The sequence below is a fragment of the Chiloscyllium plagiosum genome, chromosome 9 (assembly GCF_004010195.1).
Source record: "Chiloscyllium plagiosum isolate BGI_BamShark_2017 chromosome 9, ASM401019v2, whole genome shotgun sequence".
Lineage (NCBI taxonomy): Eukaryota > Metazoa > Chordata > Chondrichthyes > Orectolobiformes > Hemiscylliidae > Chiloscyllium > Chiloscyllium plagiosum.
In genome coordinates, this window is record NC_057718.1 from 81416864 (window position 1) to 81432951 (window position 16088).

Here is a 16088-nt window from a genome sequence, read left to right on the forward strand (position 1 = left end):
CCAAACCCCCCAGCTTTTATATATATATATATATATATATATATACACACACATACACACACATATACATACATCCCTCATATATACATAAAATAATAAAAGAAAACAACCCTAAGGGAGGGGAGAAAATCAAATCCCTCTCCCCACCCCCCCCATGATAATATTAAACAGTAAGATAAGAGAAAAAAAAGGGGAGGATATAAACCAAAGCCGGGGGAAAGGCAAACCAACATCCATTATGTCTTACAGTTTATCTAAGAGAGTCCAAGAATTCCTTCGCCTTTTCTGGCCATCCGAAGTTATATACGGATCCTTCATGGTTAAAGCGTAGCGTCGCTGGGTAGCGTAAGGAGTACTGAATATTTAAGTCCCTTAAACGCTTCTTCGCCTCGTTGAATGCCTTCCTCTTTCGGACCAGAGCTGGGTAAAAGTCCTGGAATAATATGATCTTGGATCCTTTATAGATCATAGCTTGGGGGTCTTTTCCAAGATTTCTAGAGGCTTCTAGGAGTCTCTGCCTCTCCTTGTAGCTCTGCAGCCGGAACAGGACCAGGCGTTGGCATTGGTTCGAGCCGGGCCCGCGTATTGCGACCTGGTAGGCCCATTCTACCCTTACCTGGCCTGATCTAGCTTCCAAATTTTAAAGCTGTGGCAGCCACTGCTCGAGAAAGACTGTAAGCTGGCCTTCCTCTTCCCGTTCGGGAAGGCCCAGCAAACGAATATATTTTCGGCAACCTCGATTTTCGAGGTCATCAGTGTGATTCCCTAAGGTCCGGACTCGCTGTTCGAGAGTCCGGACGTGATCCACGGCCAATTGAGCTGTAGTTTCGGAGGTCGCGGCCTTTAACTCCGCCCCTCCGACTCGGCGCTTGATTTCTTGGATGTCTCGGTCGTGCTTCTGCAGCGCGGCAGAGAGTGAGTCCCATCGATTTCGGGATTCTTCGATGAAATCGTCGATCTTCGCGCCCATCATTTCTACAAGGCTTGTCACCATAGGTAAGTCCCCCGCGGCAGCTGTGGATGCCTCGGCTGCAGCTGGAGAGGGTGGGGGAGGGGTTCCTGCATGTTGAGAGCTGCGGGCTCCCTTCCCTTTAGTCATTTTTACTAAAGATTAGATTGTTTAAATTTGATATTAAACAACTAATTAAATTAAACAGCTATTATAAATAATTTGGTAAGTGTGGTGGGGGTGGGTGACCCACTTTACCCAAGTCTTGGGAGGAGCACTGTAGACTCAGACTTGCTGGGTCGCCGCCATCTTGGATCTCCACATGGATCAGTCTTGGAGAGACCAGCTCAGCAATCACATTCTGGGTGGCAAGGCATTTGGGTAATCTTCCTAATCAAGTACCAGTAAGGGCCCTTAAGTGGTCAATTAACAATCACATATCAGCCTTAGAGAGAGATCCACCTATTCCGGCCAGCTCAGCAACCTGTGCCTGGGTCTCCACTTGATCTGACACATAAGATGGAGAATACACCAGCACCAGTGAACACCTCCATGATGGTGCTGTTGAGTACAGATGATCTGCCAGCCTCTGAAACTATCTGAACCTCTTGACTTCATGAATGATCTGCAATTAAATGGGCAATTTTCCTTGTTCTTCATTTCTGGTAATTCTCAATGGATGGGATGTCAGCCCACAGGGCCCTTGATCCTGTGCAGAGGATCAGCCACTGCCTTGCCAAGTGGTTAATAACGCAGCAGGATATCTCGCCAGACTCTTAGCAGTTCTCCAGCTGTTGCTGAAGACCTCCATCATCGCTACAAGATTCTGCCAATGTTATCTCCACCTGATTATCTATATGGATCATCTGTCTAACATTTCACTTGGAAACAGGAATTTGACAGTTGTAACTTATTAATTTTAATAATAAAAAGAAAATAAAGTATTTTGGATCAAGTTTCTGTCATTCATATATTTATAAACAATTTATACATCTGAAGTCTTCAATATGGTTCAACATTAATTATTTTTCAAAATTGTGTCTTCCAGGCAGAAGGAGAAGATAACCTTAAGAAAATGCAGCTAATGGAATTAGCAATACTGAACGGCACTTATAGAGATGCCAACATCAAATCACGTAAGGATATGTTGGGTTTCTCGTCCCTCGTATGACCATTCTACAAATTGTAGAATATTTAACTTTGAGACAAACCCAGCAAGATGTTGAGGCTGGTGATTTCTGTAATGAATATCTAGAGGGGATGAAAACCTGTAGAAAGTTAAATATGTTACAACATATGCTTTAACTCAACAGAAACAGCCAAATGCAGATTTCTCTGACTTCAAATAAATTGCTAGGTTTAAACATAGAAGGTCCAGCCTTCCCTCCCACCCCCTTCTCACCACCCCTTTACAGGGAATGCTCAGGAAGGTGATGAATCTCAATGCAAAAATGAAGCTACAGTAGACGAGTCGACAAAAAAGTTATTTGCTTCTTGAAATAAGTAACTAACTGGCAAATGTAATTCCAAATAAAATGTGGTGCTCAATCACAGAAATTCAAAGTTATTTTCTGCCAATTTGATCAACTTCCAAAATGAACAAGCAAAGATTATGGATAGCATGAAGTAACACTGAGCACCTATTTGTACTATATATATATATAATTCTTTTGCTTGGCTGTCACACAAAAAAAATTAACATGCAAATATTTAAGAAAACATTCTATAATTAAGGGGGCTGGTTAGCTCCGTTCACTGGATGGTTCAGAAGAATGCCAACAGCACCAATTTGATTCCTGCTCCAACTGAGATTGTCCAGGCCTGCTTGCTGTGCCTCTTGAGAGTTGAAAGCAATTTCAAAGCACAAAAGAAATTGCAAAATAATGGGCTCAATTTGAAGTAGCAGCACGCAGTGAGCCAAGGACCTACCTTTGGACAGAGCACTCATGGCATGACATTGCATAACTCTCCTACCAATGTGAATTTTTATTGTTTTCTGCAGGAATTCACTTGTTGATTTTTGGCCTGATAGTTGATGAAAAAAGGCTCACTATTAAATTGCTGTTTAATGGGCAAATGATGCTCATTGATAGGTTATAATATGTGCCAGTCCAGTGCTTTACTTCCCTTTAAATGGCGTTAAATATCAAAGAGGAGGGTGCCCAGCTGTCTTCCATTTAAAATTGCCATAAGCTCAAAGACCAAAAGTAGAAGGACATCTCCACATAAAATTGAAAGAATATGGTATAAGCAAGTGTTTGGAGGCTCAGTAAAGTGAACACCTGGGATTCAAATTTTTAGGGTATTTTTGTTGCATTTTAATTTCATATCAGATGATTGATAGGATTGTTACTTTATGATCACTTCCAAATATTCATATTAATTAGAGCTAGAGTGGCTCAATGGTTAGCACTGCTACCTCACAATGCCAGGAATCTGGGTTCGATTGCAGCCTTGGGCAACTGTCTTTGTGGAGTTTGACCGTTCTCCCTGTGACTGCGTGGGTTTCCTGCAAGTGCTCCGTTTTAATTTCTGAGTCCAAAGATGTGCAGGTTAGGTGAATTGACCATGCTAAATTGCCTATAGAGTTCAGGGATGTGTCCTATATCTGTCCTATATATATCACCCCTCAATTTAAAACTATGTCCCCTCTTGCTAGCCATCACCATTCAAGAAAAAAGACTCTCACTGTCCACCCTATCTAACCCTCTGATCATCTTATAAAAATGACCAACAGCAGTGGACCCAAAACAGATTTTTGCGGTCTACCACTGGTAACTCAACTCCAGGACGAACATTTCCCATCAACCACCACCCTCTGTCTTCTTTCAACTAGCCAATTTCTGACCCAAACAGTTAAATCATCCTCAATCCCATGCCTCTGTATTTTGTGCAATAGCCTACTATGGGGAACCTTATCAAATGCCTTATCGAAATCCACATACACCACATCAATCACTTTACCCTCCTCCACCTATTTGGTCAGCCTCTCGAATAACTCAATAAGATTTGTGAGGCACGACCTACTCTTCACAAAACTGGGTTGACTATCCCTAACCAACATATTACTTTCTAGATGATGATAAATCCTATCTCTTATAACCTTTTCCAACACTTTACCCACATCAGAAGTAAAGCTCACTGGTCTTTAATTACCAGGGTTTTCTCTACTCCCCTTCTTGACCAAGGGGACAACATTTGCTATCCTCCAGTCTTCTGGCACTATTCCTGTAGAAAAGACAACAAAGATCAAAGGCTCAGCATTAGCACATCTCTCCTCCCACCCCCAGGATATTGGTACCCCTCTAGTCCAGATATGGACCATCCTGTTTGTACAGGTCCCACCTACAGCAGAATAAGCCCCAATCCTTTCTAGCAGATCTGTTTTTCGGGATTTTCAAACTGTCTGAACCTCTTGACTTCATGACTGACCTGCAATTACATGGGCAGTTTTCCTTGTTCTTCATTTCTATGGCTGGAATTTTTTCATTAAAGTTCCCATGTTTGGAAACCTTTTCCAAAATATACAATCCTAACATTTGTTATTTGCCATGTAAATAAAATATCACAGTTGGAAATTAACAACTTTTTTGCTTGTCATCTTCCACACCCCAATGCCCATACACATATCCATGCCTCCCCCACTCCCACACATAATTTGTCTCTTGCATTTCAATGCTTTCAATCAGTAGTGTATAGCACGTAGAGGTCATATGGTCTGAATGTTAGGTATTGCTGAAGTGCAATGCTCCATAGAGTACCATTTATTCACTGGCTTTAAAAGGATCTTGCAATATAATTAGGTTAAGTCATTGACAGTTTGATTCACTTTTATCTGGTCACTAGTGACAATAAAAGATATTCTAGTCATAAAAATATACTGTTTGAATAAAATCCATGTGTTTAGGAATTTGACATTTGATGGAAAATGCAGTCAGATACCTTTACAATCATTTCTGATAAGTAGCTGACCTATCTCAGGTAGAGTGTGCTACATTTCAATTGTCATAGCGCTGCTTGCATTATTAAGCATCTTTACTATAGCAGATTACAGAACCAGAGATGCTTGCAAAACAAAATGGGGGCTATTTGGGCCATTGTGTGTGTACTGGCTCTTTGCTGGATGGAATCAAATCCTATACCATGTCTGATTCACTAAGCAGTCACTCCAATGATATTTTGAATATTTTGCCACAACACCAAAAATATGGATATTAATGGAAAATGCGTTGGGCAATTACGTCCTTGCATACTACCCAATTTAAAAACATGCAATGAAGGTCTATCACAATGTCAGGACTTCCTAAATCACATTGCAGCCAATTAGGCACTTGTTTCATCACTGTTAGTAATGTGGCAACATTAATTCTTTGAAGAGGTAACAAGTAGGTGAGATCAGGGAAACCCTGTGGATGTTATCTACCTAGACTTCCAAAAGGCCTTTGATAAGGTGCCTCACAGGAGGCTGCTGAGTAAGGTGAGGGCCCATGGTGTTCGAAGTGAGCTACTAGAATGGATTGAGGCTTGACTGTCTGACAGAAGACAGAGTTGGGATAAAAGGTTCTTTTTCAGAATGTAAGCTGGTGACAAGTGGTATCCCACAGGGTTCAGTGTTGGGGCTGTAACTGTTCACTTTATAAATGATCTGGATGAAGGGACTGGGGCCATTCTGGTGAAGTTTGCCAATGATACGAAGTTAGGTGGACAGACAAGTAGTTCTGAGGAGATGGAGAGGCTGCAAAAACATTTAGACAGTTTAGGAAAGTGGTGCAAGAAATGGCTGATGAAGTTCAATGTGAGCAAATGCAAGGTCCTGCACTTTGGAACAAAAGATTACAGGCATGGACTATTTTCTAAACAGTGAAAAAATTCATAAAGCCAAAGTACAAAGGGATCTGGGAGTGCTAGTCCAGGATTCTCTAAAGGTTGACTTGCAGGTTGAGTCCGTGGTTAAGAAAACAAATGTAATGTTATAATTTATCTTGGGGGTTGGAATATAAAAGCAGTGATGTGCTACTGAGACTTTATAAAGCTCTGGTTAGGCCCCATTTAGAATACTGTGTCCAGTTTTGGGCCCCACACCTCAGGAAGGACATACTGGCACTGGAGCGTGTCCAACGGAGATTCACATGGATGATCCCTGGAATGGTAGGCCTAACATATGATGATTGGCTGAGGATCCTGGGATTGTATTCATTTGAGTTTAGAAGGCTAAGGGGAGATCTAATAGAAACTTACAAGATAATGCATGGCTTAGAAAGGGTCGATGCTGGGAATTTGTTTCGTCAGACAGGGATACTAGGATCCATGGGCACGGCCTTAGAATTAGAGGGGGTCAACTTGAAACGAAAATGAGGAGATATTTCTTCAGTCAGAGAGTGGTGGGCCTTTGGAATTCATTGCCATGAGCGCACTGGAGGCCGGGACGTTAAATGTCTTCAAAACAGAGGTTGACAAATTCTTAATCTCGCAAGGAATTAAGGGATATGAGGAGAGTGCAGGCAAGTGGTGTTGAAATGTCCATCAGCCATGATTGAATGGCAGAGTGGACTCGATGGGCTGAATGGCCTTACTTCCACTCCTATGTCTTATGGTTTTATGGTCTAGCCATTTTACATTAAGGTTAAGGGGTAAATATCTGCTGGTGCAGCACAAAGAGCTCATATAACTTGAGGATGGGATGGGATGGGTAGTGAGGCAGACAATGTACATTTGTAAAAGTACTGTTAATGAAATCTTGGCTTTTGACTTCTGAATTACGAAAAACCTTGATAGTTTACATGGAGAAAATGAGAATTTCCATTTAGATAGTTTCAACCAACCTGTTTAAAACCTGTTATATCACACTTCTGAAGCCGATGGGACTGGAACCTAGGTCCTCTGGCCCAGAGCCGTGGACTTTACCACTGTGCCACGGAAACCTTTAGAGAATTGCTTAATAAGATGAACTTCATCATACATTATTTAAGGCTATAAAGAGAAGCCTGGGAGCTTCAGACCTGTGAGCCTGACATCGGTGGTGGGTAAGTTGTTGAAGGTGATTCTGAAAGATAGGATTTATGTGCATTGCAGAGATGAGGAATGGTTAGGGGTAGTCAGCAGAGTTTTGCATGAGGGGAAATCATGTCTCACAAACTTAATTGAGTTTTTTGAGAAAGTAACCAAAAAGACTGATGGGGGCAGAGCGGTAGATGTTGTTTACTTGGTCTTTAGTAAAATCTTTGATAAGGTTCTGCATGGTAGACTATTTACTTAGGTTAAATCACCAGGGATTCAAGGTGAGCTTGCTAATTAGATGTAAAATTGGCTTTTCAGTAGGAGAGAAAGGGTGATGGTTGAAGTTTGCTTTTCGGAGTGGAGGCCTGTGACCAGCAGTGTTCCACAGGAATGGGTACTGGGTCCACTTTTGTTTGACTTTTATGTAAATTGTTTGGATGAGAATATAGGAAGCATGGTTATTAAGTTTCCTGATGACACCAAAATGTGTAACATAGATGACAGTGGAGAAGATTATCTAAGATTACAAAGAGATCTTGCTCAATTGGGTCAATGGGCTGAGGAGTGGCAGGTGGAGTTTGATTTGAATAAATGCGAAGTAAAACAAGCAAGGGCAGGATTTATACAAATAATTAGAATCCGTGTGCAAACAGGCCCTTCGACCCAACAAGTCCACACTGACCCTCTGAAGAGTAACCCACCCAGACCCATTCTCCTACCTTATATTTACCCCTGACTAATGCACTTAACCTACATATCCCTATGGACAATTTAGCATGGCCAATTCACCTAACCTGCACATCTTTGGACTGTGGGAGGAAACTGGAGCTCCTGGAGGAAACCCACGCAGACACAGAGAGATTGTGCAAACTCCACACAGACAGTCGCCCAAGGCTGGAATTGAACCCGGGTCCCTGGTGCCTCGAGGGAGCAGTGCTAACAACTGAGCCGACGTGCTGCCCTGGGTAATGTTGCAGAACAGAGAGACCGAGGGGTTCAGGTACATAATTCTTTGAAATCTGTATCACAGGTAGACAACATGGTTAAGAAGGTATTTCGCTCATTTATTTTCATTGCTCAGACCATTGAATATAGTTGAGACAGTATGGTTGTACAGATCTTTGGTGAGGCCTCTTCTGGAATTCTCTGTGCAGTTCTGGTCGCCCTGTTGTAGGATAGATATTAAACAGGAGAGGGTTCAGAAAAGATTTACCAGGTTATTGCTAGGACTGGAAGTTTTGAGTTATAAGGAGAGACTGGTTAGGTACTTCTTTCACTGGAGTGTAGGAGGTTGAGGGGTGACCTTATAGAAATTTATAAAATCATGAGGGACATAGATAAGGTGAATAGCAAAGGTCTTTTACCCAAGGTTGGGGAGTTCAAAATTAGAAGGCATATTTTTAAGGTGAGAGGAAAAAAGGTATAAAGGGCATGAGGGGCAACCTTTTTTTACACAGAGTAGTTAATATGTGGAATGAACTGCCAAAAGAAGTGGTGGATGCATTTAAAAAAAAAAAATTGGATAAGTTCATGAATAAGAAAGGTTTACAGGGCTACGGGCCAAACACAGGCAGGTTGGACTAGTTCGGTTTGGGAACATGGCTGATGTGAACTAATTGGACCGAAGGGTCTGTTTCCATGTTGTATGATTCTATGACGCTATTATAAGATATGACTCTAACGTGTTTATCTTTTGCTTATGTTTATGACCAACTGGATATTGAGTTTTCCCATTTTTAATTGAGTTTAATTGGAAGTTGGTTTACATTTTGGTTAAAGATGTGCTTTAGCATTGCAAGTTATCACCACTTGTACTAATTACTACTTCTTCATTTTTCTTTCATTCCACCTGCTTATTTGGCTTTTCTCCATTTCCAACTTTTCCTTTTCCTGATACACATTGTTCTATCCGCACCTTCACTATGAATTTCCTTCGCTTACTGTAGCTGCCCTTGCCTTTTCTCTTGCAGCAACAGCCCAAGCTCCACGGATCATTACAGGGCCCACGTCGGTTTTACCACCAGCTGCCTTGAGGGCCCCGACACCAGCTGGTCCAACTATTATGCCTCTAATTAGGCAAATACAAACAGCAACAGTAATGCCTAATGGATCACCTCACCCGACTACAATAGTGCCTCCTGCACCTGAAGCCAGTCTAATTTATACTCCTTACGACTATCCTTACACCCTGGCACCAGCTACTTCTATCCTGGAGTATCCCATTGAGCCTAGTGGTGTATTAGGTAAGGAATTTTTCAAGCATGATTATTCCACTTCATGTTTAACATCCTGGTACATTGTTTGAGCTGGTTAAGGCTCATTTAGTTTTACAGAAGCTTGACCTTTTTTCCATTGAGTTGTACAAGCCTATTTGAATTAACCATTTGTAATTACAGTGTAACATCTGATGAGAATCTTGAGTTCTTTACAGCACTCTCTGAAATTCCATAATTTAAACTTTAGAAGTATTTAAGCTTCTGCTGAAGTAAAACATCAATAATAAATAGTCTGTGTGCAACTATCTGTGCATTTAGCTGAGACCTAAGTAATCATAAGCCCATAATCATAACAAAAAATATTTTGACAGTTACATCTTCCTACAATTAATTAATTACAACAGACCTTAATGCCATTAGTTGCTAATACTGAATAAGGTATTGCCTTTTGAAAGCACTGGTAAGCTGAATACATCATGCTCTTTCAATTGTTTTTTGTACAGTTAACATTGCAAGTGAATTAGAACGTATGCTCCCCCAATGAAATTGCAAAAAAAAGGCAAGTGGCAAGTATGAGGAACATGCAAACTAACAAAAATAGATGACTTTTAAGGAAGGCAAAAGCAAAGTGCTGAGGATGCGGGAGATCTGAAATAAATACAGAAGGTGCCTAGAGAAATTCAGCATACCTAGAGAACTGAAGTTTCAAAGAAGAGTCGTATTGAACTTGAAATGTTAACATTATTCCTATCTCTCAAATGCTGCCAGATCTGCTGAGATTCTCTTGCACTATGTGTTTTTATTTTTGGGAAAAGTGATGGCACCACATTTTATTAACCAGCACCTGTGGGACCAGGAATGTAACGGTTGATCAAATTTTCTGGATATTCAAGAGGTCCACATAAAAGTGTACGCTAAATAAGAGAAACATAATGCAGGGGGTGTACTCTTCACTGTTTCTCAGGGAGGGTAACTGGACCTGAAATGTTAATTCTGATTTCTGTCTATAAATGATACCAGAGCTGCTGAGCTTTTCCGGCAATCTATTTTTGTTTGATTTCCAGTATCCGCAATTCTTTCAGATTTTATTTAGAAGTAATCTGAGCCTGGTATCTCGGACTGAGAGCCAAAGTGCTAAAACCAATGCAGGGCAAGAATGCTGTGAGCTTTCAGGTAGGCCCAGAATGACTGAGCATCATGACAGTGTGCAAAGAGTCCAGGGATGCAGCCTGGACAAGTACATGAGCTGGGTGCATGTACTTGCTGCAGCATTCTGGTGCAACATTAAATGCAGAAGTGTTCTGTAAGGGATTCAAAGATGGGCCATGAGAATTGTTAGAGCCTAGCACATTTCATATGTCAATGTCATTAGTCATGAGTGTGTGTCAGACCAGTGTCCATGGAACGTGCCCTGAAATGTTTATGCCCAGTGTCCAACATGGAGGTCCTTCAAAACAAGTGATCAACTGAATTCATCAGGCACTCCCTCCAGTTTTCATATCTCGCTTGGTAAGATAGGAAGCTGAATATTAATAAGGTGAGTTGGGTCATCAACAAGGTATTCAACAAACAATAACTCCCTTAACAGGCAATTCGCCACTGTCTAATAAACTTACTGTACCACTTCAAAAATTTGTCAAAGGTGGAATGAGATGCTTTTTGCAGTGGCAATAATCTGGAGGAAAAGTATTTTTGTTTATAATGACAAAGGATACCTGAATGTATTAATAAGCTTCACAGAAGATTTTTAAAGATATAGAACAAAGCCAACAAGCTGCTCTATTAGCAGGAAAATGCTGAAAAAAATTGACCTCCGCCTATAGGTGTTGACTGTTTATTTAACATTTTAGGGGAGGTGATGGCCTAGTGGTATAGTGTTGGGACTAGCAATCCAGAGACCCAGGTAATGTTTTCAGAACCTGGTTTCAAATCCCATCATGGCAGATGGCTCACTGATACCCTTTAGGGAAGGAAGCGTCTGTTGTTCACATCACTTCTGACTCTTAGCAATGTGTTCGATTCTTAACTGCAAGTTTACCAACGGCAAGTAAGGAGAAAAGGTATGAACCTGGACATGCACAGCCACTCCAAAGCATGCAATTGGTGTCCAGAAGTTTCTGCTGTGCATGTGTCTCAGAGATCTGTGCAATTGGTAGGAAAATGAGAGGCAACGCCACTGAATGCAATTGCCAAGGTTAGGAGAGTGTCCCTTTGAATAGTCAAGAGTAACTGACTGACCGAGTCATAATCATGGAATTGTATATTGCACAGAAATGTTCCATTGGGTACATCCTGTTGAATCAGCAGGAAAAATCCAGCAGAGATGGTGGCAATTGAACACGCAACTCTGGACAACCTGTCCCAGAACAGTTATAATACTCGCATCTACCAGATATCCTGTACACAAAAGCAGGACAAATCCAATGTGGTCATTTTACTGTCCATCTGCCTATTCACAGTCATCAGTAAGGTGAAGAAAGGTGTTATCAACAGTGCCATTAAGCAGCTCTTGCTTAGCAGTTATCTACTTACGGATACTCACTTTGGGGAGGTGATGGCCTACTGGTATTATTGCTGAACTGTTAATCCAAAGACCCAGATAATGTTCTGGAGACCTGGGTTCAAATGCTGCCACAGCAGATGGTAAAATTTTAATTCAATAAAAATCTGGAATTGATCATCTCATGATGACCATGAATCCATTGCCAATTGTTGGGAAAACCCATCTTGTCCACTGATGTCCTTTTAGGGAAAGAAATCTGCCATCCTTACCTGTGACTCCAGACCCACAGTAACGTGGTTGACTCTCAACTGCCCTCTGGGCAATTAGGGATGGGCAATAAATGCTGACCTAGCCAGTGGTGCCATCATACCATGAATAAATAAAAAAAATTCTAGATCAAACAGAAAAATATAGCTCATTTTATTGTTCCACATTCAGTCTTTAGATCTCTTATTGGAAGCAAATACTTTCTCTTCAATTTATAGATCATATTTCTGACTGTTTAATGGGTAGTGTCATAGTGAAAATACCATGACGTTTAGCACTGGTCCTGTTACTTCTGGTACATTGTTACATGTTTGCTGCATACCTAGCTAGAGTATTTAACTATTGGTCACTGAGAAACATTTATTGATTTCTAGCCCCACATTGCTGTGTTTTTTTTAAACTGTTGAGCTCTCAATTGTTAATTCCTACACATTACTAATTCTTTCACATAAGATTTTGTGTATGGTGTTTTTAAAAACATAAACTTTTTATTTGCAAGATAGAGGAAAACATATTCACCTTTATGACTTATGTTAAGAGACTATATTGGTGAATGATGGGCTTTCAGTGACACATTTTGAGTAGAACCTGCCATATCGTAAGGGTAATATGAACACAGCCAGTCGGAGCAAGGTTGAAGGGCTGATTGGCCAACTCCTGTTCCTGCTTTCTGTATTTCGATGTTTGCATATTGGTTTATGTATTACAAAGGGAACAGAAATATTATCATCTCAAGAGTTTAACGTTTTGGAGAAAAATACAATTAGATGCAAATATTCATTGCTGTATTTGACACCAATGCTTAGGAAACATTTCTTGAACAGTTTTTAATGATCCAAAAAGATGAGATAGGGTGAATAGCCAAGGTCTTTTTTTCTCAGGATATGGGAGTCCAAAACTGGAGGGCATGGGTTTGACGTGAGAGGGGAAAGATTTAAAATGGACCTGAGGAGATACATTTTCATGCAAAGAGGGTTGCGTGTATGAAATGAGCTGCCAGAGGAGGTATTGGAGGCTGGTACAATTATAACATTTCAAAGGCATCTGGATCGGTAAATGGCTTTAAAGGGATAGGGGCCGAATACTGGAAAATAGGACTGGGTCAGATTAGGACGTCTGTTCAGTGTGAACAAGTTGGACCATAGAGTCTGTTTCTATGTTATGTAACTCTTGTGACTATAAGACCGATCCTGACAAGATTCCTTATCTGAAAATGTTACAGTTTAGGACAGTGCCTTGTATGTTACTATTTTTAAAAATCAAGATAGCAGTTTGGATTGCAGATTTGCCTAAATGTCTGCTTTCTATTATTGTGCAGATGTTTGTTAAACTACTGTGTAAAACTGGAAATATCTCTCTTTTCTGATGTCCTTCTAGGTTTCATTTCTTTTCTATCTCCAAATGAGAGAGCAATCAAACATGATAATTGAGGAATTGGTTAATTTGAGCATAAAGATTGCAGAGTGAACTAGATCTTCCAAACGCCTCAAGGAACTTGAAGCTGTTTTCTAAAATTCTCATCTTTGTTTTCGAATCTCTTTGTGACCTCATCCTTCCCGAGCTCAATAACTTCTTCCAGCTGCACAACTGTCTGAAATATCTATTCTCGTCTAATTCTGGTCTCTTGAATATCCTGATTTTAATGCTTTCGGTAACCTCTAGTCCTAAGCTCTTAAGTATTCTCTCTACACCTCTCCACCTCACTTTCCTCATATTAATACACTCCTTGAAATGGTCTCTTTGACCAAGCTTTTGGTCATCTAACCTAATATCATCTTATATGGCTTGGTGTTGTTTTCTATAAAGGTCCTATGAAGTGCCTTGATGCATTTAATACATAAAAGCATGATATCATTGAATTGTTATGGTACTGGAGTCCATTTGGTGCATCATGTCTGTATTGGTTGTCCAATAACCATTGTGACTTAATGACATTTATCTGCACTTTCTCTGTACTGATGCATGATGCTTCTATTCAAATAATGTCCATTTAAATACTGACTTGATTTTGCCTCTGCCACACTTTCAGTTATGCATTACAGACCCGAACCACTGGTTGTCTGAAAAAAAGTGTTTTCTCACAATATATTTGCATATTATTAAAAATCTTTGCCCTCCTGTTGATGAGCAGGAAAGATTGTTCCTTACCTACTATATCCAGACCCCTCCTGTTTTCTCAAAACGTTTATCCGATCTTGTTTAGCTGCTTTTTCTCCAAGGAGAACTGTTTCAGTTTTTCCAGCTTCCCCTTATAACTGAAATTTCTCATTCCTGGAACTGTTTTTGCAAATCTCGTCTATGCTTTGTCCTTGCTATAGTGTAGTTCCCTTACCTGAACAGAATAATCCAGCTGAGATCCAAACTTAAACAGCCTCGTATAAGTTCAGCATGACCTCCTAGTTCCTGTACCCTATGTCTCTAGAAGTAATGCACAGGAAACTGCATACTTTATTTGTGCTTTCTCCACCTGTCCTCTCACTTTCAATGATCTGTGCAAATATACACTCGGCCCCCATTGCTCCCGACCCCCTTAAATTTTGTAACTCCCTATTTTGTGGTCTGTAAATATTCTTCTTATCAAAATGCCTCACAGTTCTGCACATGGAACTTCTACTGCTAACTATCTGCCCAATTTACCCACTTGTCTCTGTCCATTTGGAGATCTGTACTGTCCTGCTGTTTCATATGCCTCCAAGCTTCGTATCATCTCCAAATTTTGAAATTGTCCTCTGCACACCAAGATCTAGCTCATCAATATATATCAGGAAGAGGCAAAGTCCCAATATCAATCCCAAGGAGTTTCGCCCAGCTTGAAAAATATCCATTGGCTTACTCTCTGTTTCCTTTTACTCAGCCAATTATTTATCCACATTACAACTGTTCCTTTTATTCCATGAACTGTAAGTATTAGTTGTTGCTAGTCCATATTGTTGAGTAGGGTGGGTGCAAAATTCTTTTTATACTACTACTGCTGAAAAGGAATCTATGATGAAATGCAGTTAATAAAAGAAGTACTCTCTCCCTCTCTCTTAATTGATAAAATGAATCTCTTTTCTGAGTACATAATGAGCTAAGCAATTCAGAATGTTTTGAATCACATCACAGATTTTTGTTAATAATTTAGATTACTGAAAAATGTGTTACATTCTATTTGTTTATTGCTTGAGGAGCCATTACATGTATGGAAAATTCTCTTCTTTTTATCCATGATCCAGTGGGAATTGCAGATGGAAGCATTGAGAGAAAACGAGGGAGCAAAGTAGAATCAGGAAAAGAAAATCAATCTTTTCACTACTTGTATATATTTTCTCCTCTTAATTTTCCTTCCCACTGAAGGCAGTTACTGTAGTTTCTGACTATGTGACCATGACATTGTTCTTCTATGTAATAGTTGAAATAGTGAATGTCAGAAAGCTTTTGATAAGGAGGACAAGGTTCATCAGAGTAGAGCCTTTTTTTTTGCTTCAACTAGCTCCCCTCTCCTCTAAATGCAACTAATTCAGCACAGATTGTGTCTCTCAATAAAGAAATTTCTGGTCCACATGACTCAGTTGCATGTAACCTTTCTAAGGTGAACCATCAGGAGAGCGAGGTTTGACAAAGTCTAATATTAGATAAGTATGAATTTTCAAAAATTATTAGCTCATATGCATTTTGAGGTGTTTTAATGACTACCCTGACATTAGATTCTAGGGATTTCTATTTTAATTATTCATTGTCAGGATGGTATTGATTTTGCATTTATTGTCTGTCCTTCGTTGTCCTAAGATGATTCTAATGGTTACCAACTTTATAGCAATACGACTGAATGGTTTGCAAATACACTTGGAGTGACAGTCACCCACTTTGGCATGGATCTAGAGTTGCACTGATACCAGATGAGGACAGGATGGCAAATTTCCTTCCCTGAAGGACACTATTGGATCAGTTTTGTATTGCAATGTACTTAAAGCTGCTTGACTATTTTTGAACTTTACCAATCTTTGTTTTCCAGGTTTAAAAAAGACTTCAGTTTTCAGATTTGAACTCTCATTTCTTGTATCTTTAGTTCAGGCTTGTTCCAAATTTTTCATTGTTCTGCAATCTTATAAGACAAAAGTTTCGTTTTATTATTTTTACATTGAACTATATATAGTCATCCTAACTGTCCAAAACA

General features: G+C 40.1%; 1 protein-coding gene across 10 annotated transcripts in view; it reads left to right on the forward strand.

Annotated features, from left to right (window-relative positions):
- The window catches only part of LOC122552980 (protein quaking), a 563704-nt gene that overhangs the window by 479255 nt on the left and 68361 nt on the right, over nt 1-16088 (forward strand). For 8 of the 10 annotated variants that reach the window (XR_006312579.1, XM_043696323.1, XM_043696321.1 and 5 more), the window contains exons 5-6: nt 1998-2085; nt 8893-9189. Coding sequence is in view for 9 of the 10 variants with exons in the window: in XM_043696323.1 (XP_043552258.1) it covers nt 1998-2085; nt 8893-9189 (385 nt within the window). In the remaining variant the exon portion in view is untranslated. The remainder of the gene's footprint in view (nt 1-1997; nt 2086-8892; nt 9190-16088) is intronic. The other 2 variants (XM_043696324.1, XM_043696330.1) reach the window with 1 other exon arrangement.